This window comes from Hyalella azteca, unplaced genomic scaffold, assembly GCF_000764305.2.
Source record: "Hyalella azteca isolate HAZT.00-mixed unplaced genomic scaffold, Hazt_2.0.2 contig6181, whole genome shotgun sequence".
Lineage (NCBI taxonomy): Eukaryota > Metazoa > Arthropoda > Malacostraca > Amphipoda > Hyalellidae > Hyalella > Hyalella azteca.
In genome coordinates, this window is record NW_025936349.1 from 37,396 (window position 1) to 65,358 (window position 27,963).

Below are 27,963 nucleotides of genomic sequence, written 5' to 3' on the forward strand. Positions count from 1 at the left end.
TGCACTTACCCTCCGAGGAATGCTGTCCTTTGTGCACTTATCCTCCGAGGAATGCTGTCCTTTGTGCACTTACCCTCCGAGGAATGCTGTCCTTTGTGCATTTATCCTCCGAGGAATGCTGTCCTTTGTGCATTTATCCTCCGAGGAATGCTGTCCTTTGTGCACTTATCCTCCGAGGAATGCTTTCTTTTGTGCACTTACCCTACGAGGAATGCTTTCCTTTGTGCACTTATCCTCCGAGGAATGCTTTCTTTTGTGCACTTACCCTCCGAGGAATGCTTTCCTTTGTGCACTTATCCTCCGAGTAAACATCTTCAATTGAATTAAAAAAATAATCTGAATTAAGATACGGATGATTTCACTTCGGCACGAATACAGATGATTTCACTTCATTTTATTTTAGTTTCAAAACCTAATTTCTGCCAATAAAATATAGAGGATGTGGAACTGAAGATAATTCATTGTTAGAGGCTCATTAGTCGATATGGTTTGATGGAAGGTCATCTTCTTGACTGACTTCTTTTCGGTTATTATTGAACAGACTCGCTGTTGTTTCATGAATGTAAACTATTACATTTATTTTATTTTTCAGATTATCTAAGTGACATGCAGTCCAATAATGAATCTTTCTTGTTTTAAATTTTATTCCTCGTCTTAGAAACAGCTAAAGTATAAACTTGGAAATTTTATATTTTATTAAGAAGAAGTGACCATAGTTTAGTAGGTGCAAAGTCTGACAGAGAAATCGTCATGGAATTCACTCTTGTCAAGGGAGATCGCTTCATCAATGAGAGCGCCCTCCACTCGTACCGATGCTCCGACAGGTGAGTTTTTCCCAGTGTTGATAGTCATTTTATAGACCTACTGCTTTGCAATTTTCTAAAAAAAAAATTCGAACGTAACGAATTCATGTCATTTAATTTAGGAAGCGATTTTATTTGACATTTTAATGACTCAATGAAATGAATATTGCTTTTTGACTCCTCAGAGATTTGATTATCGGAAAAAGATTTTGAAAATTCAAATGTAAATGTTACTAACATTTACAGAGGGTTGCTGCTACCCTTCATCTCTGAGTACACGTGGCCCGAGGAGGTGCGGTCGACGCTCTACTTCATCGGGCTGCTCTACTGCTTCCTGGGCGTGTCTATCATCGCCGATATTTTCATGGGAGCCATCGAGAAAATCACAAGCAAAACTAAGAAAGTGCGTATCTTCCACTGCAACAAAATACTTTGATAAAACTAAGTAGCAAATTTGAATTCTTAGTAGATAGATTGTTCAACTAAATTTAATATTATTGTGAAGTATTATGAATATTGTATTATCCTGCGAAGAATTAATCAAACGTCACCCGTGTATGTTGGTTTCCCAAATAATATTACCCATAGAATAAGTTCTCGTTGAATCCAAATACTGTACTCACCATATAATATTGAGTTACTTTATAGTTACACTGACGCGAGTAAATGACAATCGTCAGGTATTGTTCTAGTTTTGAATGCAGGTGCTTGCTTGGAACAATGTTATGACCATAAATGACAATGAACAAATTTATTCTAATAATTACTTTTCATCTGAGGTCTTCTTTACCATGTTTCTCAAATATTATTTAGGATTTATACTCGTATATAAGAACCTGAAAGAGGTTAAATTTAGAATAGGTAATACTTACCTCTTGTCGTTGTTTTTGAAAATCGAACCACATATGAGATGTTCTTGATTGTTCTCCCTCAATTTCCCGGAAACACATTCTCAGTGTATCTAAGAAGAGCTTAAAATTCCCAGGAGTATAAGTATTCCTAAGGATTTCTGTAGGATCGAGGACTCTACTGTTTAAACCCTACCATCTGAACCCTACCTTCTGAATCCTACCGTCTGAACCTACCGTCTGAACCCTACCGTCTGAACCCTACCGTCTGAACCCTACCGTCTGAACCCTACCGTCTGAACCCTACCGTCTGAACCCTACCAACTGAACCCTATGAACCCTACCGTCTGAACCCTACCGTCTGAACTCTACCGTCTGAACCCTACCGTCTGAACCCTACCGTCTGAACCCTACCGTCTGAACCCTACCATCACTTTTCCCTCTACCAGGTCTACCTGACCCAGTCCGGCAAAGACGACCCCGACGTGATCGAAGTGCGCGTGTGGAGCGACACGGTCGCCAACTTGACGCTCATGGCGCTCGGCTCATCGGCTCCTGAAATCCTTCTCTCCTGCATTGAGGTCGTGGGTGAGTGCAATCTATTCTTCATCATTATCAGTAAATTGAGCGTGATTCTTAGGGGAACTATTTTTTTTTGTGCTGGAATTGTGTTATTGATTGAGGCTACAAAGTATTGATATTGAGGTATTGATTGAATATTGGTATTGATATTGGTATTGATTGGTATTGAATATTGAATATTGATTGGTATTGATATTGAATATTGGTATTGATTGAGGCTCTAAATCTTGATATAGTGGCTACAGTGATATATGAAGAAAGTTATTTACGTTTCTGTGAAGACAATCGTGGTATAGGTATTATAATTTAATTTCAATCTGCATAAGAAAAGGGTAGGAAACACTGAAAATTTTGGTTAAAACAACGAAGGAAAGTCGCATATTGAAAAAAATTAAAGAGATTACAGCCTCTTATCGACAGTACAACGAAAACGAAATTACATGAGTGAACTTTAGAGACAATGTGTTTTCACTAATTTGTTAAGGCACGACTTGAGTCCTCGTCAAACATTGAAGAGCGTAATCCTTAAATATTAAAATGGTAAAGTATTTTACCCATAACGTTATATATTGTCTCTTGGTATCTCTCATCAAACATTAAAAAATATAACTCAGTACTCACTGCAGTGATTGACAGAGAGCGCATTTTCTCGTCGACGAAAACATGAAATCACGGACGGACTGACAGACGGACACGGTGAGCATAATAGTGCATTTCTATCATAAATGAGAAAATGCGCTAAAAACGGAATCCTTAAATATTAAAATGTTAAAGTAATTTACCTATAACGTTATATTGTCTCCAGGAAACAACTTCAACGCTGGGGCACTCGGCCCAGGCACCATCGTGGGTTCAGCTGCATTCAATCTCTTCGTGATCTCCGCCATATGCGTCATGTGCATCCCTAGCGGCGAGACTCGGCGTATCAAAGATGTCAAGGTAACGGGTTAGGTCCACTGTTTTTTAATTGAATTACCGTATACAATGTGCTTTATATTTTTCGATTCATGAGCAGAAATTGATTCAAGAACTTTGATTTTCTGTTGTTTCCTTTCGAGAGCAGTCTTCAGAAATAAGTGAATAAAGAATTATCCTTATAAAAGTCTAATCTGGATAATCTAGAAGTCTAATCATGAAAATTTCTATTTCTCGAGCATCCTGTACGGCTATAACATTGTGATCCTCAGATTGTTTATTAAATTTAAGATCTTGTTCCTTTTTGTGTTATGCAGACTTATTCATGTAATGCTTGAAAATTATATTGACGTGTAAGCTTGAATTCTTGAAGTCCGTAAACTCAATCTCATTCTTCTGAATACTTGAAGTCCGTAAACTCACTCTCATTCTTCTGAATACTTGAAGTCCGTAAACTCACTCTCATTCTTCTGAATACTTGAAGTCCGTAAACTCACTCTCATTCTTCTGAATTCTTGAAGTCCGTAAACTCACTCACATTCGATGCAGGTGAACTGGCAAATATTTAGAACTGCTGAATTTCAGAAGTTTTCTATTTTGTGCAGGTTTTCGCGATCACGAGCGTGTTTTCACTGGTGGCTTACCTGTGGCTGCTGCTGATCCTCGTGGCCATAACCCCGGACGTCGTTGACGTGTGGGAGGCGTTGGTGACGCTCCTATTTTTCCCGCTGCTTGTCCTCCTGGCGTGGCTTGCGGAGAAGAACTTCTGTGGCGTCAAGAAGACCGAGACCGCCAAGCAGATGGAGCTGGGGAACTTCGAGCCAGGTGAGGGTAAGTTGGTATCGTTCCAAGGGAGCTCCGCGAGCCCGGTGACCGACGTCTGAGGTATCGGCACGGGGCCTGGAGAACGCACTTGTTGGTCGTAACTCAGTGTCATAAGTGCATTATCGTTGGCTGATAATTTGGTTTACTGCAATGTCTAACATTCAGTTGATATCAATTATTGCATAAAAGCGTGAAAATTATCTCATCAGTTCTTCGATTTGTTGAGTTTGTTAATAAAGCCAATCCCTCTTGTGGAAAATTACTTTCAATTTGATTCCGACTCTTGAAATGTATTTACTTCAGCTTTTATTCTCAATAATTACACGTATTTTCATTCACTCATAACTCCTAAATACTATGACGCGAGTAGATCTCTCTATTATTCGCATGCAGGAAACACTGAGTTAGTAACCAACAAATGAGTTCTCCGGGCAACCACCACCACCGTAAGACGGAGGTCCGGGTTTGCGGAAGCTCTGGTCAGCGTTCCGTTTCTTCCGTTTTTTGTGTGTCGGGCGGAATTGCGGTGCAATCAACCTTAATTGATCTTAAACGCTGTCGGCTAATTTAATGTGACAATTTGCATATGTCACGTGGTTGGCAGCGGGTGCGATTGCTTGTAAGCGTGAAAAAACGAAATTTGTCGCTTTATGACTAACATGTCTCGTCCGGTGTTGGAGTTAAAGTTGCTTCGGTTGTTGTGATTATCCAACTAAAATACAGCTGAGCTCGCAACGAAAATTGTAAGAAAATTGAACCACATATGCGATATAAAAATCTTCAGTCCCTCTCGTATTACTGTTTACATTATATGTCTTCTTCAGATGATAAAATTTTGGATTCTTTTATTGAGTGCGCAGAGGTTTCGTTGCGAGCTTATTTGTGCAGTGTATTAGAAGACCCGTTTAACCGGAATACTGGTCCGTTTATAAAACCTCAACGCATTCTCGTTCATTCAACCGTTCCTCTCGGGTACCCAATTTGTGCCCATGTTTAATACTATACCCAAGTGCAACCGTGAACCGTCTAACATTTGCTATAACATGTGTGTGCTGTTCAAACTTGCTAACCTATTGTTATCGGTGTTGTTATTTGTATTTAACTAGCAGATTTTTTATAATCATTTTTATTCATGCTTATCCGTGATTAACTAACCTACCATTTGCTAATGTATAAAATATATATTCATTTCATGATTCGCGTGTGTGTATATGCCTTTGCAGTGATTGCAAAACCAATGATTGCGGTGTATTTATGAGTTCAACGGACCAATATGCCTGGTGCTTTCACACACCAAATAAACACATTATTGAGGTACATTTATACGCTAAACGAACCCATGAGTGAATGAAGAGAATCGTTTACTTTTGCTTTTATCCAACTTTCAAGGATTTACCCATGCTTTGAATGTCCGAATTCGTGCCGGATCAACCTATTGGTAAATGCAGTCTTCGATTATAGCTCACTTTTTAGAGATAAAAAAATGCAATAAAATTAAGGTGTCCCATGAGTTATAATACAGTGATAGACATACACTCGGGTGTTATTAAATTCATATTATATGTGTGTATGGAAATTGTGTATGAAATGCAATCCATACCTTGTAAGGAATATTTTTACGGGTGGGTTGTTGTGAAGAAAATCTTGTCCGGAACATCCCAGGCTTCTCGTCAGCTAGGCACGACATTCTCTGCCAACTCTCGTTGATTTAAGAACGAAACGTTTGCGTTACCAAACATTTCAAACCTCAATTTGGCGAATGATATATTTTTATTCTTTTAGGTTCATAAAGATTGGTTTCAAACTTCGCTTTTCTGCTGGGAATTCCTGTGTTCGAATCATCTGAATAGTTTTTGAAAGTAACCGTCCTATTTATTACGAAAGTAACTTACTAGCAACGTAATTAACTTACTAGTGAAAAAATTAATTTATTAGTTATAAAAGTAATTAGTTACGAATGTATCTAATTAAACAACTAACATGTTATAAGGTACGAAAATAACTATCTTACTTCCTCACGTGTTGACATTCCCGCTCCTATTGGAGGAAGGACCAAGCTCTTTTTTCGGGGTAGGTCTAATCGGCCAACTCCTAACACTATAGTGCTAGACGTAGTGCTGTACAGCTGCAGTTCTGCTGTGAGTGCAGGAGTGATTCTCAGCTTTCGAGTTTTCCCTGACAAATTATCACTTATACAATTTAGATTCAAATCTGCCACTGTTGTCTAGGTCCAACGTCAGTTTGAAAATTCGGGGAAACGTAATAGAGGGAGCGTTGAAAATTTGCTGATCCCTTCACGCCTATAAACAAAGCAATTAGTCAATGAAACGAATCGTCACTCCTCATTTCATTCAACATTCCACTGGGTTCAACTGAAATTTAAAATTTATGAATTCATGCCCGATTTTTTCAAAGGGGACAGTAAATTTTCACAATTTCCCTTTACTGCGTTTTACAGAATGCTTCTATACTTAATTGCTATATATGCAATCTAGTGATATTAATAGGAATAAGGCATATTCGAACGATGCGCACCCGAATAAGACCTTCAAATTTTTATCGTCAGGTTTTAAATAAACAGCTTGACATTCTAAAATATATTGTAGAATAAAACCTTACAAGCCTTTCGAGTTATATAAAGCTACCTGTACAGCAATCTCATATGTTTGTTATCTATGTATTATAGTTATAAGCTATCAACTGTCTCCTATAAGCTATTCGTTATAAGCTTTAAGTTATAAGCTATCGCTTGCTACGTTAGTGAAATACAGCACGTGTATACTCAGTAATTCGCGAGTAATTCTTAATGTGCTGTTCTGAAACTAAAGTTATTTTTACTGTTTATATTGCCGTCTGATACGGAGTGTAAAGAGGTACAACTTTTCTTATACCCTGCCAATGTTGAAGGGTTTGAAGTGCGTTCTTTAAATGTCGCGAAAACCTCGCGAACCGCCGAAAATTACGTTTTTGTCCTTTCATAATTTTTCTTGACCACATTAATATACATATATCATATACCTATGTGCAAATAATTATTATGTGTATTTTAAATTTGAGGGCGGAACCTCGAGCAAGTGTTGCTTGCAGCTATTGTAATATTTCATAAAAATAGAAAAATGACACATTAAAAATTATGGTTATGATGATGTCACGATGATGTGCTTCAGAAATATTTTTCAGTTAAAATTTCATAGAAAATTATTTTACGATAAAGTTATTTTTGAGAAGCTTTTACGACAGTACGTAGTTTTATGACACTAAGCGACAGTACGATAAGGTTTGCTTGATGTACCCTCTTTACGTGCGATCTATTTTCTCCTTCTAAATTGTACCGTCTGCCGCATTTCTGCCTTTATATTTCACTGTTGCCATTACTTCTTTTCAATTCTGGCTTTTTGGCTAGAAAATAACTTCATGCGATTCCTGCAGTTAAAGTAACTCGTACAGATTATTCGTGTTTTTCATTGATAATCGATATAGTAAGTGCTAGAAATGTATCATATTCAACGTGACAGAAGTAATTTCACCTAAAATTTATTCTCTTAACTATTGTATCTTCTTGTAATTATTCTCGTAATCAAATTGTTGGTGTGTGTGAACATCAGAATGGTGCGTTTTTTAACACGGGTCATCATAGCAAGTAACGGCAAATTCCGAAAACTGAAGACAGCAACGCAGGACTCGGCAAGTTTTGTTCATTCCAGGTTTGATGACTACAGAAAACTGACTTGATCTTTGGCTGATCAGATTTATTTTAGTGAACTTGAGTTTCGGGTGTGTGATGAATTATGATGTGATATTTTTCCACAGAATACCGGACTTTAATATAGTTATTATATTTAGGAACACTTGCTACTGAAGTAGGATTTGAGCAGGTTTCACAACGGTGAGTTAAATTTGACGTATCATACGTATATACACGTGTATCATGTGTTTCTCAAGGCAATTAAAAGTTAAAACCCGGAACTATGCGAATATGCAAAATCAATAGCGAAAATTGACCACAGTTTTATTAAATGATTGTTGTAACTGAGAGACTGATGAACATTACTTGGATTAATTTTAATTTTATCTGTGGTTAACGGAAAAGACTAATGATCGAGTATTTATTTAATAAATTCTCTTTTCTACTAACGAAGTAACATAAACTAATATTCTAGTGTAGTTTTGTTGACCCTAAATATGTGTTGTAGTTGAGCCTAATATTTTTATTGAGCTTAATATGTTTCATAAGTAACCGTTAAATTGCTTTCGTGTTGTTCTGCTTAGCACGTTTTTTGTCCAAATTTTTTTTATACTATTCAATGGGTGGGTTTCGTTGTTGTTAATTGCTTTTAATTAATTTCACGTTGATTTTTATGTTTGAGTTCAACTGTAGTGATTAGTTTCGAATTAAATGCAGCATTATACAAAGCGCTAACTTCTGCTTGGCCTAAATCTTTCGGATAGAAATCATAGCGAATTGTAAATACACGAATAAATAGTTGAAAGCTCTGTTGATTTCTGTGTTTTCGAGATATGTTCATTTAATGTCGTCGCTGATTTTCTGTCACAAAATTTCTGACTTTTTTGTCATATTGATTTATTTACCAAGAATCTTTCTAAATAAAATTCAATGTTGAAAATGTAGCATTTAATAAAAAAATGTAAGATGAAAGTGGAAATGACTTTTGAAAGTGCGGTAACTTGATTTTTTTTCTGTTGTGGAAATATTTTGACGACGAACAATAAAGTGTTTAGGAAAAAGTACTTAATTGTATTTTTTTTTCGTTAATGAAATATTTTGACGATTAATGAACAAATGTTGGATAAATAATCATAATTATCTAATAAATAGCATTGAAAGATGTATTTCTTTTGTAGAATTACATGACGATGAACATGAATTTGATGAATAATCATAATTTGTTGATAAAATCAAATTAATTTGCTCCTTTCTGTTTCATGGAATATTTTTGACGATGAAAAATAAATTGTGGATGAATAATTATAACTACTTAAGAATATCTTTAGAATGTAATTATTCTGTCATGCGCGGTATAAAGTGTCCGTGTGATGTACGGTTGCAGGCGACAAACTGGTGAAGGACAATCAGTACTTCCGTAACGGCCACCTGGACCGCGACGGTCTGGTGCGCTTCATCAAGGAGGTCAAGAAATACCCCGGTCTCACCGACGAGGATGCTGCTGTCCTCGCCGCATCCAAGTATGAATTTACTAATTTTATTTTAATAATATTAATTAAATTTTAATGTTAATTAAAATTTACCAATTTATTAATTAATTTTCGTCATAATTTACAACGTATTTCTTTTGCAAACAGGTATCGTATCAGTCTTTCATCTTCTCTTCCTGTTGTTAATTGAACGTTTTATTTCCATGGGGGTAGATGCTGCCCATTTTGGAATACAAAACCCTCTGCAATGGATTCAACAATTTTTGCTGGTGATGTAAGGGGACACAACGAAATTATACGCATATTTAGTCATGAATATTAGGGTTTCATTTGTGATTGAATTTTCGCACAGGTTGGTGGAATCGCAATCGCACTCGCGCATGTGGTACCGCGTGGGCGCCGTCCGTACGATGACCGGCGGGCGGAAGACGCAGCCACAGCTCTCCATGAAGCTCAAGGAGGTGAGTATCTTAAGTGATTGCATGCAAAATATTCCCTGTACCTATATGATTTCGGTGAAAAATGCTGCAGATTTCATTCGAAACCGACTTGGGGATCGAACAGATGCCAGATTGTAACAGATTTCATTTGAAACCGATTTGGGGATCGAACTTTATCGGAAAATACGTGTTGATTGGCACATTTGAGCTGAAACTGACTGAGAAACGTACGTGACAACAAAATGCCAGTTAGCGACAAATGCTAATCGAATCTGACTTAGAAAAACGAAGAGGATCATAAAATTATTGTTTTATGAACCTATAATTAATAAACAAAGGTTGGAGACGTTCATGGTTGACTTAAGTTGACGAACCTGATCAGAAAATATTAGGGATGGATAACGTGATCAATATTGGTCAAAGGTTCGACACTGAATATTCCATTTGAATGATACCTACGTTGTTAAAAGACTATATACACGTCTCGGTATACTGAGTCTAAACAACTGTATGTGCTTTAGAGGAAACATAATAACTTGATTTCCTCTATCATTTCCAACTCTCTTCCGCCTTTACTACATCAGAACATTTCGTGCGACTCGTGTCAACATGGTTCTAAAGTCTTGCATTTATCACTGTTACTTGGTTGGTTCTTAAAATCTATTATTCTGTAACTGGTATATGATTGTAGTTTAGCGTACAGTTCACTTGAGTATGGTTCTATTTTTCTTTGCCTTTTATTCCTACCGGAAATCAATTTATCCATTGTTCATTCCATTCAGTTCTTTACATTTAAAATATTTTTTTAGTTATTCATAGACTTCATTATTTTTCTGCCGTTTTTTATAGCTATTTGTTTTAAATTTAGTCTACGTGTCGTCATGCATCGAATATGATTACGGACTTTCAGAAGGTAATGCTGTGTGACCATTGCGTGATCTTCACTTGAAGAAACTGAAATTTAACTGCAACAGACTATTGCCTCGATTGGCTGTATTTTCTGAACCATATAGCCGTGTTTCATCCAAAGTTTGCAGTGAGTGACGAATAACGTGATATCTAGTCAGTTTTTTTACCTTGTTGGTGGTGATTTCCTAAAATTTGCTTAACCGTTTGCGATCGGGCTAATGAATAACAATGATATATTTCGGAATAGTAGCGGATAACAGCAAGAAAAACTTGCTGACATTAAGTTTGTTCTAATTAAAAAACAATTGATCGTTACCACTTCATGAAGAAAAGCTGTTGTGATCGGTCAGAGAGTAGTGCAACACTCAGAACAAAGGCGGGTGCGGATGATCCAAGTCTTAGGTATCCCCGACAACAACAACAGCGGACAAGAACTGAGTTCCGCATACGACGCCATGCAAGCCCTGGGTCTCCGGCAACTGCTTTCGATGATGTCGGTGTTACCCGCCTCTCTAGCAAGAGAAATCGAACAGAAAGCCAAGAAAGATATCCTTAGACGAAAACAAATAGCAGTGAGTTGGAGGAAGGCTCTTTTGAATGCATTCCCTTACACATTCTTTTGAAATTATTCACCAAAATTGTTTGTCAGTTTAGTCATTTGAGAATTTGGTTCGCCATGATTGATCGATATCGTACTATAACAAAAGTAAACTTTACTTTATAAAAATCAACAGAAAACTTGCAAGAATATGTCGGGCCTCATCGTAGTCGTGCCCCGACTATGCATTCGTGTTAGTGAAACAGAAGTAGAAAAGCTATACCATGGGTGTGGTAATTATAATGATTGATAAAATGAACGTAATGTTTTCAAATTTTTACATTACAAGGTTTACTTCAAGCTTGATTACTAGTGAATGAGAAATAACATTAGTCTATCTCAGGGATTTGCATTACCCAATATTATACTATTTTAAAGATTATTACCCATCAAGCAGTCAAACTGACATATAATTTTGTTTCATTGTCATTCAATGAACTTGCATGCAGCTGTTCGATCATTACGATGGATGAATGCAGAAACCTACAATTCACTTACACATTTTTAAAAAAATATTCTAGGAGGTTTGTGGCTGTTAGTAACTCAATCCACTTGAATATTAAGATCTCGATGTTTTCCCATCATCACCATATTATTTAGTTATATTTCGTTCACAACGTATAGCATGAACTCCGCACTCTTTCTTCTACGTCTCAAATCGTCACGGACTCATCTATTGCCTCGAGCATGTCAAGAAGAATCGTTTTTAAGAAGAAATTGCCATCATGAAGAATTATCCGAAAATTTCCCGGGAATATGTTCTGAATAAGTCTTTCGATGAACCACTGCTGATCTGTGTCTTGGTTCGTTGTGAATTTGCGCAGTCCCGTTTGTTAGTTAATAGACAGTTTCATCGGCCACACTGTTTCGCTCCTAGAGATTTGCGTTGAACAACTATTCCGTGATTGATCTTGACGATTTCCGAACAGCGTTGGGGAAAACTTACCCAAGAATATCATGAAATTACCCCAAGAATACTACAAAATTACCCCAAGAATATTACAGACAAACGCATTTTTATCGAACACTGCTCGAACAGATCAGGCGAGTTCTCATGTAGGCATATTGTTGGACTCTGAGAATGGAAGGCGGAAAAACTGTTTTAATGCAGTCGAAGAAATAAACATTGTAATTAATAAAATAATTGTGTGAAGTTATTCTTAATTGCGTTTTGTATCCAAGCCCAACAGGTCTAAGAAGGATGTAGTATCAATGGAAGAAGGCACCCAACAGGTACTAGGTTTTATGCCCTTGTGATGTGTTTACGTTTGTGAATCTGCATTCTCTTTATTAGCTTCGATTTTGTTACTTGTGCCCGCTAAGCATTCGATAGTTGCATCGTATTTCTGTTGTTTTTTGGCCAACATTGCTTAATGATCCTTCCCCGATAAATCCTAAACTTGGCTTTCCTCATTAGCTGAAGAAGTTCAATTTATTCCCCTTCCTTAAGTCTGAATGAACATAGTTCAGATTTATTGTTGTCTTTTATTGTTGTGTCTCGATGGATTTAATGTTTTCTGTAATATCTTTGTCCGTAAAAATTCTTTTAGCCTTTTTTCCTCACGTCTATTTCTTTAAAGTGAGCGATATTTTTTCGTTGATTATTAGTAAATCAGAAGGCTTAAAATGTTGCCAAATGTTAAATGGATTTTCTCATTTTTTTCTATAATAGCAATTTTTCCATCAAAAATTCATATTGTACTTCATACGGAACACTTTCTTTAGAATTGCATTCTATGATTAATACTCTGTCCTGCGAAGGGAAAATTTGTTACAATTCGATTGTTAGGTGCTATCGAATAGTGTTTTCTTGTCAATGATAACTTCTCTTCGTTGTTTGTGAGCAGTCATTTGGTAAAACTGAAATCTCAAATTTTTTTTTACGTAATCACTCGCGTGTTTAAGTCGTATATAGTGCTTATTTTTTCGGCGCGTAAAGTGCGTTCTCTATCGGGTTGGTATCACCAGTGTCACGTTCAGAAACGCCTTTGAAACGCACGTATTCGTAGGTGTGTCAAATACGTATTGCTAATCAATTAACAAGCTTACCTTCAGAAATCGAATAAATTCACCATCAAAATATGAATAATTTTGTCATAATTGTGCAGTCTTTAGTTGCATACACTTTTTTTCAACGTAGATTACAAGAAATAAGTCGTGTACACTACAATTCTTAAAAAATATAACTCAGTACTCACTGCAGTGAGTGAAAGAGGGCGCATTTTCTCGTCGACGAAAACGAAGTCACGGACGGACATGGCGAGCACAATAGTGTATTTTTTCCATAAATGAGACAATGCGCTAAAAATGGCATAAGGTAAACACGAAATGAATGGCTTGCATACAGTGCAACTTGAGAATAGCCTCTTAAATATATTGAAGTTCGTTCTTTCACTTAAATCCTATATTTAAACTGCAACGGATTTCTGGGTAGATTGAGAGGTACAATCCATCCAATGCGCTCTTCTTTATTTATGTTTTAAACAAGCAAAATTTTTGAGGCAAATCATTAAATTTGTGCATTGTAAATTACGCTCATTGTGGTGACATTACGAAGACATTATTTATTATTAACAAATAATTAATTAACTACATTATTATTATTGTTGACATTGTGTTGACTTATCCGTAACTTCTCTGCCGATGCTGTTTCCCGGCTGTTTTTGCTGTTGCAACTATGAAACTGTTGTTGTGTTTCACTGTTTCACTTGTGGTAATTCTTGTCATAATTTTGTCAGGATCGCTGAATAGTTTTCTTAATCACGTTCTCTAACAATCTGGATTATTATTCAATGTAGACCGATAATCCAGTAGCAACGCTCCCTGGTCATTTTATTTTATCGTGTCTGCAATTATTTACGTTTTTCGTTTTCTGATTCATAGGTCATTTTTTTAACTTCTTTTCTCCGATTACTATACGATTAATATGATTATTATTGGCGTAACTGCGATAAGAAATCTTGACTTCAATGACTTGTTTTCCAACGAAATTTACTTTAATCACTCCATTTTGAATTTTTTTATTTTTCTGCAATAATGATATTTAATTAATATTTTTGATTGTCCGGAAGCCCTGATAATTGTCTGGAACCGAATTTATTACTTATTGCGTTGTGGATAAGAAGGTTTCCGCTATTCCATTATTAATCGCAATACTGAAATACCTCGCACTCCGTTGCGCCTTTAGAGACGTACAGATCAATATAGCGCGTTTAGGCCGCGTAAATTAGCTTAGAGTCATTTTTTATAGTTTCTATTTATAGTGTATCGTCTGTTATATGTCTTTAACTTTCCGGTTGAAAATGATTTATTTTCGTGTTTCATTTTATTTAACTGTAAATTTATATTATGTTGCAAATGAGGTAACAATAATTACAAAATCAAGGTACACTCTGGCATTGAACACGTTCATTTGCTCAAGTTTAATTTTCTCATGTTATTAAATTTGTAAGCAATTTTTTCTAATAGGACAGTAACAAAATTAAATGCGCATTCTTGGACTATCAAATAAGCCAAGTAAATTCCACGCTGAAATTCCATTTTGAGTTACCTAATGGCCAAGTACACTGAAGCCACGAATTAGAATATTTTTCAGCGAATGTAAATGCCATAATGCAGAAAATAACCATTAGTTAAGTATAGTTAACACCTGTCATCCAACCGCCTGTTTCAAATGACAACATTTTCGGAATGATCGATGTTTTTCCGTTTATAAAAAATTGTTTTGAAAAACGCATTAGGGACGGTATCCCGTAATAATAACGGTTCACTCAGGTATTCTATTAATTTTACATTATTAGTTTAATTATTTCGGGGACAAGAGATAGTATAGGGGAAAATAAATGTGCTCCAAGTAATTTGTAGTTTAAACAATCGTAAGCAACTTCGCTGTAAATGCGCGTGCATGTTTATTTTTCCTAGAGAATCACCATGCACGTGCTTGGCCTAATTTCGTTTTAGTTGATTTTCCTAATCAAATGCTGGCAATTAAGTGTATGAACAATAAAACTTTTTGTATCGAATTTGAATCATTCAAACATCAACCATCGCACATAAAATATATTCTTCTTGGTCATCTAATTCCGGATTAAGATTGCAAGCTTAATTCGTTAACGACTAATTCCATCACCTTGTCATGATACGCAAATTTTATACACCTCAGGGCCCATACTTTCAAAAAAGTTAAGAGATCGTAAGTTCAACAGCCAGTCATTGAGGGCATTTCAAGCAAAATCGACGAATCATAGACAAGAAAATAGAGCGTAATTAATACGTACCTTAACACTTAGCGAATTTTGAAGGTATGGCCCCTCTTGCATCGTTCCTTCAAAGGCCCTATTAATACTTAAGTCATCTTTACTTGATAAATTGTTCATTACTTCAGCATGTATTTCACGGATCGACGATCACTGCTCCTTGATTTTTATTTGACAGACTTTGTCATTTATTTTACTTTTCAGAACATAGCGGACAAACTGGAGAGTGTGAGTACAGCGAAAAATTGGACTTTTTCCTGGAGGCTTGTTTGCTTGTGATTGAGCCTTGCCTTTGTACATGCTTAAGGGATTACTTGTTGATTAATACTTCCAGTACTTGATTAATACTCTCCTGCGACTTGACGTTCGTGATTTTTGATGTTTTTTATGGAAATTTATTGAGATGGGTCTCTTTGGCGGATTTTGGTGTGTTTTTATAAATTAATTGAAGGCTCTCTATTCATAGTAGAGACATTGCTTTATTTTCGTTTGCTCGTTCGGATATATATATTGTAAATCTAGTACCGTACCTGCGTTCTATTGTCCTCAATTATCGTGCTCCTGGCTCGGAAAATACTTCTCGGAGGAAACATTCTTCATATTCTTCTATAAAGATTCGTTCCTTCACAATTACTCTATTCCTTCCTTACTTCCTCCATTATTAATCATCTGTTTAACCCATTTCTCGCTTCATCGTTACTGTATATAACATTTGACAATTTGATACAACAATATCAGTTGATCTTGTAGCTTCTGTCTCGATTCCTGTATTAATTATTTTAAATTCCGCTCTTTACCAGTGGCTTCTAGGAGAGATGTTTGACCAGCGCGTAAATGAGGTGATTTTTTTTATCAAAACAATTACGATATTGAATGAATTTTAGACTAATTCAAAATAGTTTGGAATTTATTAATTTTTCAACCTGAATATTGCTATAGCGGCCGTTATGCCTGATTTTATGGAATTAGAAGTGACTTTTTTTACGACACATTTCATTATTTTCCAAATTCATCAAAGGATATGAATTTTTCGACAAAATCACGAGTGAGCCAGATTCTGCTTCGGCTTCTCACGTTTATGAATAAAAACATGTCTCGGACGTTCTGCACATTGTCGTTTACTGTACAAACCTATACAAGAACCATGGCGCTTACGTGTGTTTAAAACAATGTTTTTTATCTACCTATATCGCCGGCCTTCTTCGAGGTGTCTTAACCTCCTCTAATCTTGGACATTGTTCGTCATTTTTCGTATTCGCTTCCATCGTGTGTTACGCTTTGGGCTTAGGCTTTATTGGCTTTGACTTTATTGATTACGCAGTCGTTATAGTGACTTAAGAATCGCTATATTCGCTCCTGAGCCATGTGCTGCAAGTTATCGCTTGCCATGCTGAAACGATGGTAATTTCAGTGTGAACCTTGTTAATTTTCCATTAACTAACTAAATGACATGGGAATTGCACACGTAGTTTAGAGTTTCATTTATTCGAAAAATTTTTTGACTATAATTAGCTGATAAAAGTTCCGAATTTAGTCAGAGAAAAAGTCAAGTTTGTAAAAAATATTATCTTAAGTTGCACGTTTTGAATTTTGTGTGCTGCTTGAAGTTCTTTCCAAAATACACTGAAGTATTTATAACTGGCGTGTTTTTAATAATGTTTAATCACGTGATATTAGGTTTAGATGTTCCTTCAAAAATGTTTCGAGTGCCAAACTCATCATATCGTACAAAAAGAAATGCCTTAGTTTTTTCTTCTTTGCTATACTTCGCACCGTTTTGACGCTTGACAAAAATCGATTGGATACTTCAATTACACTAATACTTCACACAATTTGTGTACGACGCTGTAAACTGACCTGTCAAAAGTATGAAAGGCCATTTACGTGATTATTAATAATTCATTTATATCATTTCCAAATCATTTATTCCATTCCAAATCCAGTGTTTTATTTGTTCCATATTGCGGAAAAAATATATCTAAATATCGTTTGCAATAAATAATAAATCGTATTAACCATTTTATCGAAAGGGTATTTTTGGGCGGTTGGGGCGATTTCACGTACGGCGAATAAAAAATTACGGAAAGTGGGTGTAGATTCATATATAAGGTTCCAAGAAGAAGATTTCGTACTTACTGCTTTCAAAAAGTTAACTCGCTTATGCGTTTGGTATAACAGTTTCAGCCTCACTGCAATGAACTGATTGAATTTTATCAACTACTCCTATATTTCCTGTTGAACTTCGTGTGTACAAACATTTAGTTGAGTGTATACTGGCCTGCTACGTTTTTTTGTGATGCTTGCGTATATTTTTATGCTGTTAAAATATTGAATTTTTGAGTGAAATGTCACGTGATTTTTTTTGGTGTTTCAGGTTTGATGTACTTGTTTATTTGTTTGATTTTTGCCTCGATGATATTATTAAGCACGCTGTTGTTCACTGTATTCAGGTTTGTCAAGTTATCAGGCTTAAAATTTACTTATAATGCACTCGTATTCTATTTCTTTCATTACTAACGTATCAGTTGTTAAAAAGTGCAGTTGTTTAACAAATCACAGATAATCCACACGAAGTTACATATGCATTGGCATTTAATTTTGCTAAGAAATGTAATTGTTATTAATCTATCATGGAAACTTCTGCATAAACTGATTGTTCCTGATAAATTATGACTTAATAGCTTAATTTAGTTTTGATTTGCACAAAGAATCAACTTGATATAAGCCTTTCTTTAAACATTGAACAAGCCAGGGTCGTTCTAAACAAAATTTAGAGCCGCCCCAGCGTCCGATTAACAGAAGCTTAGGCGACTCTGAAATTTTGTTGAATTATGTTGAAGACTTTACATTTTGATGCTGTGAATTCAACAAATTTTCATCGTCAGGTATACAACGCCATGAACGAGCACCCTGATGCACCAACTTTGGGCAGCGTTCCAACAGTAAGTCTGAAATCCGCTCAACTTGACAAAAATTGGTGTATTTATTATTAATCATACGATACAGTGCTTTTATTTTACTGCTAACCTGGTTTTCAACTCAATTTCATCAGTTGAAATCTTGTGTAAGCATTAATATAGCGCACAATTTTTTGCTTATATAGCATTATACTGAACAATTGACTGGACTGACAAGGCATTTACTAAATTGCCTGTGCCTTGTTATTCACAGCACCTGCATTATGTTCATCATCTTCTTCATACTCAACCTCTTCTTAATTATTCAACTTCCTGTTTTAGTTATCTACAATTAATTTGTTATCTTCTCCAGGTGAAGCCTCACGTGAATGCCGTTGTTGACTTCCACGCTGCGTCTTGCGCTGTCATGGAAGACATCGGAAAGTTTCAAGTCGAGATCAACCGCACGGGACGGGTTGATAACATCGCCCGAGTGCGGTGAGAAGTGATGCAATGAAATAATTAATAATAAACTCAAGTCGACCGCAAGAGAAATGATTGGAAAATTTCATACATCTTGTGTGGTTTGAAGTTGTGAAAATAAAGACAATAATTTTTCCATTCATTCATATTTTGTGTATTTTATCTTTTATTATACCTTCTATTTTTTAAGGATAAACCTCTGCTTAATTTTTTAAATATTGATGTAAGTTTCCTATATGATTCCCAGTCTTTATCTCTGAACGATCTGAAAAATATTTACTTCCCGGCAGCTACAGTGTATCGTAAAGTATGTTGCTCTTGTTACGTCATCAATTAACCATGTTTGCCTATATATGTTAGTTCGGTATTTTCCTTGGAGCTCACACTTTATATTTTGCTATAGTGTACGTATATAGTTAACAATTTACGTCTCAACATCAAAGTCCTCCCAGTGTTAATGTATTTTATTTGCGATTTATCCAGCATCATATTTTATTTATTCTACGGAAAGCAGAAATAATGAAAAAAAATGTTCATTGTGCGTCATATTTATTGCCAAAATTAAATATTTTAACTAAGAATATTTATTTCTCGTTACGCATTCAATTAATAAAAAAATAGATACATTAATTAAGAATATTTATTTCTCGTTAGCGTATTCAATGGCTAAAACAATTGTACAATTGTTCACTCTAGCGTTGAGACGCTGGAAGGCACGGCCACCGAAGGGGAAGACTACGTCGCTATCAACCAAATCATCACATTCGAGCCTGAGGAAGTCTCGAAAATGGTTAGTACTATTATGTATGAACTAGTTGAAGATCCAGCCTGTTGATAATACTTGTTTTTCATCATCAATTGAATAATTTTAAGATGGATAAACCATATTCTATGGAGCGCAATCATGGTGTTTCCTAGGATGAAAATAATATTATGGCCAAATTTAACACAGTACTTCGGTTCATCTCCAAAATCAGTTACTGTTTTACTTGGTTTAGCAGGAGCTTTACAGCAACATCCACTTGCAAGGAAAAATCGAACTGCTACGGAATTTTATGCAACTTGTCCGCATTAATTTTCGATATGTAAGCATACTCTTCGAATAAAGCTCAATCTCTTTATTTTCATGATAATCTAAAATTTCTTTTAAAGTATCTATGATCTACTAATAATCAAATTAATCGAAATTACTATGTAAACAAATTTTTAGCCTCGCTAAATGTTTTCTGTGGAATCTGATCGCTTTACACAGCATCAATTTTTTCTAGAACAATCACGTTATACTTGCAAGCATTGCGCGAATTTCAAGGTTAGTTTTACTATATTCATTTCTACTTATTTATACATACACCAAACGGCCCAACCTAACAGGAGATTTATTTTAGTGGAATATTATTTTATCATAATAAATAATATATTAATGAATAAAGTTCAGGAAAATAGTTTTAGAATTTTAAGGAAAATATACTGTAACATCTGAATCTAAAAGCTTTATTTCAAGCCTAGACCACTGTCTTTATTCTGATGAGATATTATATAATAAAATTATGAAATGTCACTTCATTTGTGAAGCAGCTAAAATAACTTAAAATAGATGGTAAAATGATTAATCTACTGTTTATTTTAAACTCTTACTATCTCATAGAATGACAGCAGCGAATTTGCCCCAGTGCATCAATCCGTCGTAATTTTCCTCTAATACTAAGAATAACTCGGATGGTTTTTCAGGAAATCTTGCAGTTTTGGGGTAACTAAAACAATTTGGTTACCGCAACTTGTACGAACAACAAACAATAGGTCGGATGAAACCTCCGTTTACAAGGCATCGTGTTTGGTCTCGATTAGGTTCATGCTAAGAAATAGAGTGGTATTATCTAGGCATAGCCCAGTTGTTAAGATCATCGATCAAGCAGTGGGGTGGAGATTCGAAACTCTAAACAAATTGTGAAATTCTGGTCGAAGTTGGTAAATTGGCCTGGTGTCCTGTAGGCTGAATAGGCCACTATTGCCTAATTTGTACCGCTACATTACATCATTAATAACAAATTTGATTTGATTGTTCCGCACTAGGTGGAGGTGGAAATCGTCAACGATAGCCAATGGGAGCCTGACGAGGAGTTCTACCTCCGCCTGTCCCTCCTACACGAACGCGAAGACAGGGAAGGCGTCCAGCTCGGCAGGATCAGCATCATGGAAATTGTTATACTCAATGACGATGGTGAGGTTTACATTCATCTTTACGTAGCATACATTTTACTAGAGCAAAAAGGATACCATGTATCGAAAACGCAGAAAAATTTTTTTGTTTACTCGTCCTCCGACGTTTCCAACATAATTTTTCTCTTCCTATTCATTTCAGAAGCTCACTTAACAATTATCAAAATTTAAAGGTTTCTCTAACCTGTCACCCATCAAGAAAACATTCAGAAACAACTTCGGTTTCGAGCACCAACGTCGACTTAATTCTAAAAATTGCTGAATATCCATTCTGTAAATTTGAATGGCAGGGCTTTATTTCAACACCCTTAGTCCCTCCAACGATGACTCCATTAAAAATGTCTTCCCCATTCACAATTTATTCCCTGTTCGTAAGTACGCTCTGTTAACTGCCGAAAATAATCTCTCTGAAACTAATCTCCTAAATTGGCAGAAGCCGCCCTAGACGACATCTATCATTGGCCAAAAGCAACGATGCTTCCTTCAAGCAATCGAATACCCTGGAACTCCTACGTGTTTTCCAGAGCCCGGAGTTCTGCAGTTCCAGCGGCGCGGTGTCCTGGTCAAGGAAAGCATCGGCACGGCCTACGTCCCCGTGGTGCGCAAGAACGGCGCTGACGGAGAAGTTTCTGTCAAATGGCGCACCATCGACCGCACCGCCATCAACAAGAAGGATTTTGTAGGAGGCGAGGGAGTGCTCACCTTCAAACACACCGAGGTCGGTAAACTCATGGCGAATTTTTGTATTTGGGGATCTTCATGAATATAAATTTGTTTTACTAGGTTAAAACTCTTCTTAAATTTCATTTTCACACTTATAGCAGACGATTATTTTCATTATTGGTGGATAGTTACATTGATCATCCGTCACCACGGATAATGTGTGGGATAGTTTTGCTGTGCGTCCATATGCGAGTAGTTGACCATCGACGGAATAATTTTATCATTCAATTTACAGTTTGAATTTCATCCCTCAGGTTGAGTTGAACATCGAGATACCCATCATAGACGACATGAGCGCAGAGAAGGACGAGCATTTCGAAATTGAGCTTTTCGACCCTGAGGGCGGAGCTACTTTGGGACCCATCAACCGAACGGCCGTGACCATCACCAACGATGACGGTATGACCTACCCTCCAGTCATATGACGTTGAAATAGTGTTGATTACGAGGTAATTTCGTTAAAACAATTTTCACTCCACGTTATTTCGCACCAGTCAGATAGATAGACCAGCCAGGCAAATGTCAGATGCCTTGCTGGTCTATCTTCGTGGGTACGCCACTCGGACTATTGCGGCGAAAAAAATTAGGAGCGCGAGGATAAAAGAAAAAGATTCTTCATGTTGTTCGTAATACAATTCCGGCTATATAAGAAACGTTCCAAAATCTATTTCCGTTTTTAATGCATATTCTAGTATTCACGCCATTAGACAAACCAAAGTTCCATTATTTCGTTATATCGTAATGGGAAACATGTTCAAACATTATCCTTGGAAATGCCCACATGCATTAACTTCCTCCCGTTGATAAGTCGAATCTTATTTAACATTTTCCAATGTTTGCGATGCGCGCAGATTTCGACACCCTCCTCTCGAAGATGATGAACCTCACTAACGCCAACATGCACCAGTTACAAGTCCATCACGAGACCTACAAGAGTCAGATCAAAGACGCGCTTAACGTTAACGGTGGAGACATCGAGAACGCCACGGCCTTGGACTATGTTCTGCATTTCTTCACATTCGGCTGGAAGGTGAACAAATGCAGTTTCGAAAGTAAAATATCTCCCAAAGTTATACCAAGATGCATTGATACTGGTGCCGGAAAATATTTAGCCTCATCAAGCTACTATACAGAAATGTGTGAGCGATCATTTAAACTCTTCACATAATTCAAAATAGTTGACAATTATTTTTAAGAGCATGTATTAAAATATGTGTATCCCAATTATAAAGGCATAAAATCATGTTATTATTAGTTATTCTAAAGATTTATTAAGGCACAAATTGAACAGGAATTGAAGAAAATATGTGTTTGCAGACGTCCAACATTCGCCACTATCATTCGCCGACGCTAACGCTTAAAGGCATGCCTGTGCTCCACGTTTTATCCATCAATAATTATTATTCATACATTCTTCGCAATTTGAAAAGAGCAGTTAGGCACTAAACAACCGATGTGTTGCAGATCATTTTCGCGCTCGTACCTCCGCCCGGCTTCCTTGGCGGTTGGTTGTGCTTCTTTGTTGCGCTTGGCGCCATCGGCGTCCTGACGGCCATCATCGGCGACTTGGCCGCCATATTTGGTTGTCTTGTGGGACTCCAAGATGCCGTTACTGGTAAACTATTCCGAGGGCTATTTTGAAATATGTTGTCACATAAAATAGGTAATTTAGCTTATCATCGGTTAGTCATGAGCTTCAAGATAATCTTTTGATTGAAATTTGAAATTAACTTTTTGTTTCTGTTTTCAAAATGTACTCATTCACGTCAATATTTTTTGGGCTTTTCGCAGATAGAGCTGCTCCGTGCTTAAAGTGCACTGCAGCTTTTTGTGTGTTTGCACTGTAATCGATCTACAACTTTTCTTGGATTCCTATCCGTGTTTAAGCTCCTTACCATAACCTTGCCTCCTAACCAATCCTGAAAGGATTGAGAGAAATCTACCCTCTAACACACATCGTAGTTTAGCCAATCCTTGCTGAAGATCTTCATTTGGAACGAAGTAAGCCCAAACATGAATTTAGCACAACTTGACCTTCTATCTATTGACAGGTCTTGTTGACATGCTTTTGATACGGTCATCATTAACGACGGTACCGACGCAGAGCATTATGTGCTAGAATAAGTTTAAGGTCATAACGGTGCACAACATAAGAGTACTGGAATGAGTTAGACAGAGTTCGCACTCACGCAGAACACGGGTGTAGGAGTGAGTTAGAGTGATTTCGTATCGTTACAAAACCCAAGGTGTCGAGTAAGTGCTTCGGGATACCTGACAAACGCGTCAATGCTGTCCATGTCACAGCGAAAAGCGTAAGCTTTGAACTACTTTACCGTAGACTGAAGTTTAATGCTTGTGTGCCTCGTCGGTATCAATATTTTGTACTTGTGTACCTCAAATATCATACAAAGGTGTGTGCTATGAATTGTGGTTTTTGGATCTGTTGCCGTTCTTGTCCGTTCTTGGTCATCTGGAACATCTCAGCCGCGAGAAGGAAATATCGTTGGGACATGTATAGTCCTCATAAACTCAATCCCAGATTTCATTTATGGATCTTTAAACGTTGAAGTATAATAATTTACTTCCTCCATAGCTATTACGTTTGTGGCTTTGGGCACGTCTCTGCCCGACACGTTCGCATCAAAGACGGCGGCCGTGCAGGAGAAGCACGCGGACAACGCCATCGGCAACGTCACCGGCAGCAACTCTGTCAACGTCTTCCTTGGTCTCGGCCTGCCGTGGCTCATTGCTGCCGTCTACCATTCAGTCAATGTGAGAAGCGTTAGCACATTCACTGCAAGGGGATTGAGAGTTGTCTGTTGATCGTTCAGTCAATGTGAGAAGCGTTAGCTTATTCACTGCAAGGGGATTGAGAGTTGTCTGTTGACCGTTCAGTCAATGTGAGAAGCGTTCTTATACTCAGTACAAGAGGGCTGATTTGTCTGTTTAACATTCAGTGAACGTAAGAATTGTTAGGTGCAATAGGATTGACTTGTCTGATCGGGAACATAGGGAAACTCCTTTATACACCCTAGCAAAATTTGGATGCAGGCCCGACTCTGTAGCTGGTGCCGCCTAGGCTACTGCGGCCGGGCTTGGAGTGTAGCTTCCAAGCTCGGTGTAACAAAGTTCAGCTAACTGTTGTCGTGCACTGGGGACACTTTGAAGTTTTAAAAAATATAACTCAGTACTCACTGCAGTGAGTGACAGAAAGCGCATTTTCTCGTCGACGAAAACTTGAAGTCACGGACGGACAGACAGACAGACGGACATGGCGAGCACAATAGTGCATTTTTTCCACAAATGAGAAAATGCGCTAAAAAGATTCTTACCATAAGCTGATTTCGATCGGGTGGGCAAGCCGATCCAGAATAACTTTAAACCGATTGTTACGTCTCATGGTCAGAAGCTTAGGCCTTTCCCGAATTTTGTTAGAGTAGGATATTAAAACGGACGGATATATGATTAAAATGAAGAATGGGAATTTAAATGAAGAAAGTTCGGAAAATAAATATACTTCACCTTAATTCATCCAATTTTTAGTATATATTTTAATCATATAATAAGATAAATATTTTCAACCCTTGGCTAAGTAAAACTTGTGGATTTAGAACAGTCATAAATTTATCAGCAACTGGCCCATTTGCCCGTACATTTCTTAAATTATTATATTAATTAAATTGCCCGTAGATCTTAAAATTATCTTTTTATTCAGACTGCTAGGAATTTTCCTCGAGCCTCACCTGATGTGCGCTCAGGTGTCATTTCTTTTGCAGTGTATTATTAGTTTCTTCGTGTTTCAGAAAACGACTTTCGATGTTGCATCAGGCAACCTTGGCTTCAGCGTAGGCCTCTACACAGGCCTAAGTGTCGTGTGTCTCGGCCTGATCGTTCTGAGAAGGTGGGAACCCTGGGGCATGATGCCAAACATATTCTCTAGGGACGGTATCCATAATTTTTAATTTCAGGCCCTATTGACGCAAATGATCAGCATATCCGTAATAAAATTTATAATTTAGTCTTGTATTACCGATCTTTCTTATTAATTAAATATTTGATATGTTTTCTGCCTGGTTTTGCTTCCCATTGGCAAAACTGAAATCTATTCTTTTACCTCCAATTTTTGTGTAGGTTTGGAACCGCTTTTTTGTGTAGTTTTTGGAAATAATTCGATTATTTTAGATTAAATTGCTGTATGGCACGATATTTATAAAAAAATGTTTTGCTCCTGTTAAGTACACATACAGAACTCTGGCTTAAATGATGAATTCTTGGTATAACTATGAGCGCAAAAAAATGTTCTTTTACTTATGGACTTCTATGCTGGTCTTAAAAAAACTTTGTTATATTGCACCTGAGAAAACCAAAGTAACTCCTGAGGATAAAATGTGCCCTCGACTTGATAATCCTGTTCTATACGGTTCAAATGCTGAGATGGTAAATGAAATATCACTCTCTATAACAATAATTACCTATATTATTATTAATATTATACATTATCGATATAACTATTATTAATCTTCACTATTGTCGCGTATAATTTAGCTTGAAGTTATAGCAAACTATAAATTAATTTATTCTGGCTCGAGAAAAAAGAGTCACAATATTATTGGTCGGATGAGTTTACTGATGAGCTTCCGTTCCCCAGGATGCTGCCGTACTTCGGCAAGGCAGAGCTCGGAGGTCCCAACGTGCCCAAGTACTTGTCTGGTCTCTTCATGATCTCTCTCTGGCTCATCTATGTGCTGCTGGCGTCTCTGCAGACCTACGGATACTTCTAGGCCACCAGACCTACGGATACTTCTAGGGCGCCAGACCTACGGATACTTCTAGGGCGCCAGACCTACGGACACTTCTGGGCCTCTAGACCTACGGATACTTCTAGACCTCTAGACCTACGGATAATTCTAGGCCACTAGACCTACGGATACTTCTAGACCTCTAGACCTACGGATAATTCTAGGCCTCTAGACCTACGGATACTTCTAGACCTCTAGACCTACGGATAATTCTAGGCCACCAGACCTACGGATACTTCTATGTCACCAAACCTACGGATACTTCTAGACCTCGAGGTCTACGGTTACTTCTAGGACACCAGACCTACGGATACTTCTAGACCACCAGACCTATGGATACGTCTAGACCTCTAGACACACGAATACTTCTAGACCTCTGACCTACGGATACAAAAAATTCTATGTCTCGAAATCGACGAACACTTCAGACACTTAAACCTAAGGATGTTTTCCAGCCTCATGTCTATTGACACTTTTACATGAAATTTTCGCTCCATATACAACTGTCATGTCATAGACTCTCTGGTCTATGTTCAGGCATTCATTTACGTGCGCAGCCAAAATTATTATTTATTCAATTTTTACTAATTAGTGTTCCGTAACCCGCAGTTTTAGTTTGGTCTACATTGAATGTTCCCCACATACGGTATGTTAGAAATATTTTCTAACCTACTTCCAGATATTTGGCTGAATATGTTTGCATAGCGATATTACGAATCTAAATTGTCCGCTGAAATTAAGTTTATAGTTCCACTGACATTTTTCATTTGCTATACCTTATGACGCTCGCTTGTTTTCCATCAAGGCCTGAAAACGTTCTTCAGGAGTTCTTTAATCACACTTTTTTATCTGTTCACTTTAATTTGGCACTTAATTTCTAATACCTTATTACTTAAAGATGCTGGCAATTGACACAATTTTCTTATCGGTTTCCATTATATTATTGTATCAATGCCTGAATATTATTTATAGGTTTCAGAATTCTATATATCATTCATGGAAAGACGCTATATCAATTTATATCACTTTCTATTCTGGGGAGAAAGGAGGTCACCAAGGAACTTGTATTGGCCAACTTCTTCAAGTCATTCCTTATGAATCTCAGCAGTTCTGGGCAATTTTATCAGAAATTTAAAAATAGCAATCATTATTGTTCTTTTATCATTATTTATTGGCAAATTGACATTTAGAGGTTCATTGCAAAGCTGCTACTCCGACTCCAGTATTATGATACATGTATTCCCTACAGACCGTAGCACCGTCTTCCCAAGCTCCTTCTTTAGTAACACCGTTATGAGAGCTAACCTCCACTGAATACAACATGAATGAGAGGAATAGTGAAGTCGTGTTACTAACACGACTTCACTATTCCTCTCATTCATGTTGTAGAATTTATGGAACTCTAACTTTGACATTAAATCACAATTTTCCGACGAGATTAGACTCTGAACTTTATTTTCAGGCTCCATTTGAGTCTGGTTGTGAATATCATT

The 27,963-nt window shown here is 36.9% G+C and overlaps 1 protein-coding gene across 4 annotated transcripts; it reads left to right on the plus strand.

Moving 5' to 3' along the window:
* Nucleotides 1-590: 590 nt before the first annotated feature.
* LOC108670318 (sodium/calcium exchanger 2) lies at nt 591-27,812 on the plus strand. 4 transcript variants are annotated; one of them, XM_018157780.1, is made up of 19 exons: nt 591-824; nt 1,050-1,206; nt 2,101-2,239; nt 3,039-3,172; nt 3,754-3,979; nt 9,043-9,178; nt 9,501-9,609; nt 15,556-15,579; nt 18,237-18,293; nt 18,622-18,746; nt 19,428-19,521; nt 20,802-20,949; nt 21,473-21,666; nt 21,926-22,070; nt 22,523-22,701; nt 23,136-23,286; nt 24,265-24,443; nt 25,475-25,572; nt 26,320-27,812. In XM_018157780.1, exons 1-19 carry the CDS (start codon nt 751-753, stop codon nt 26,450-26,452), a joined length of 2,502 nt encoding a protein of 833 aa, XP_018013269.1. In that variant the 5' UTR covers nt 591-750; the 3' UTR covers nt 26,453-27,812. The 4 variants fall into 4 exon arrangements, with proteins under 4 accessions (XP_018013269.1, XP_018013270.1, XP_018013271.1 ...); XM_018157781.1 differs by having other exon boundaries at nt 3,754-3,973; XM_018157782.1 differs by lacking the exon at nt 15,556-15,579.
* The last annotated feature ends 151 nt before the right edge of the window (nt 27,813-27,963 follow it).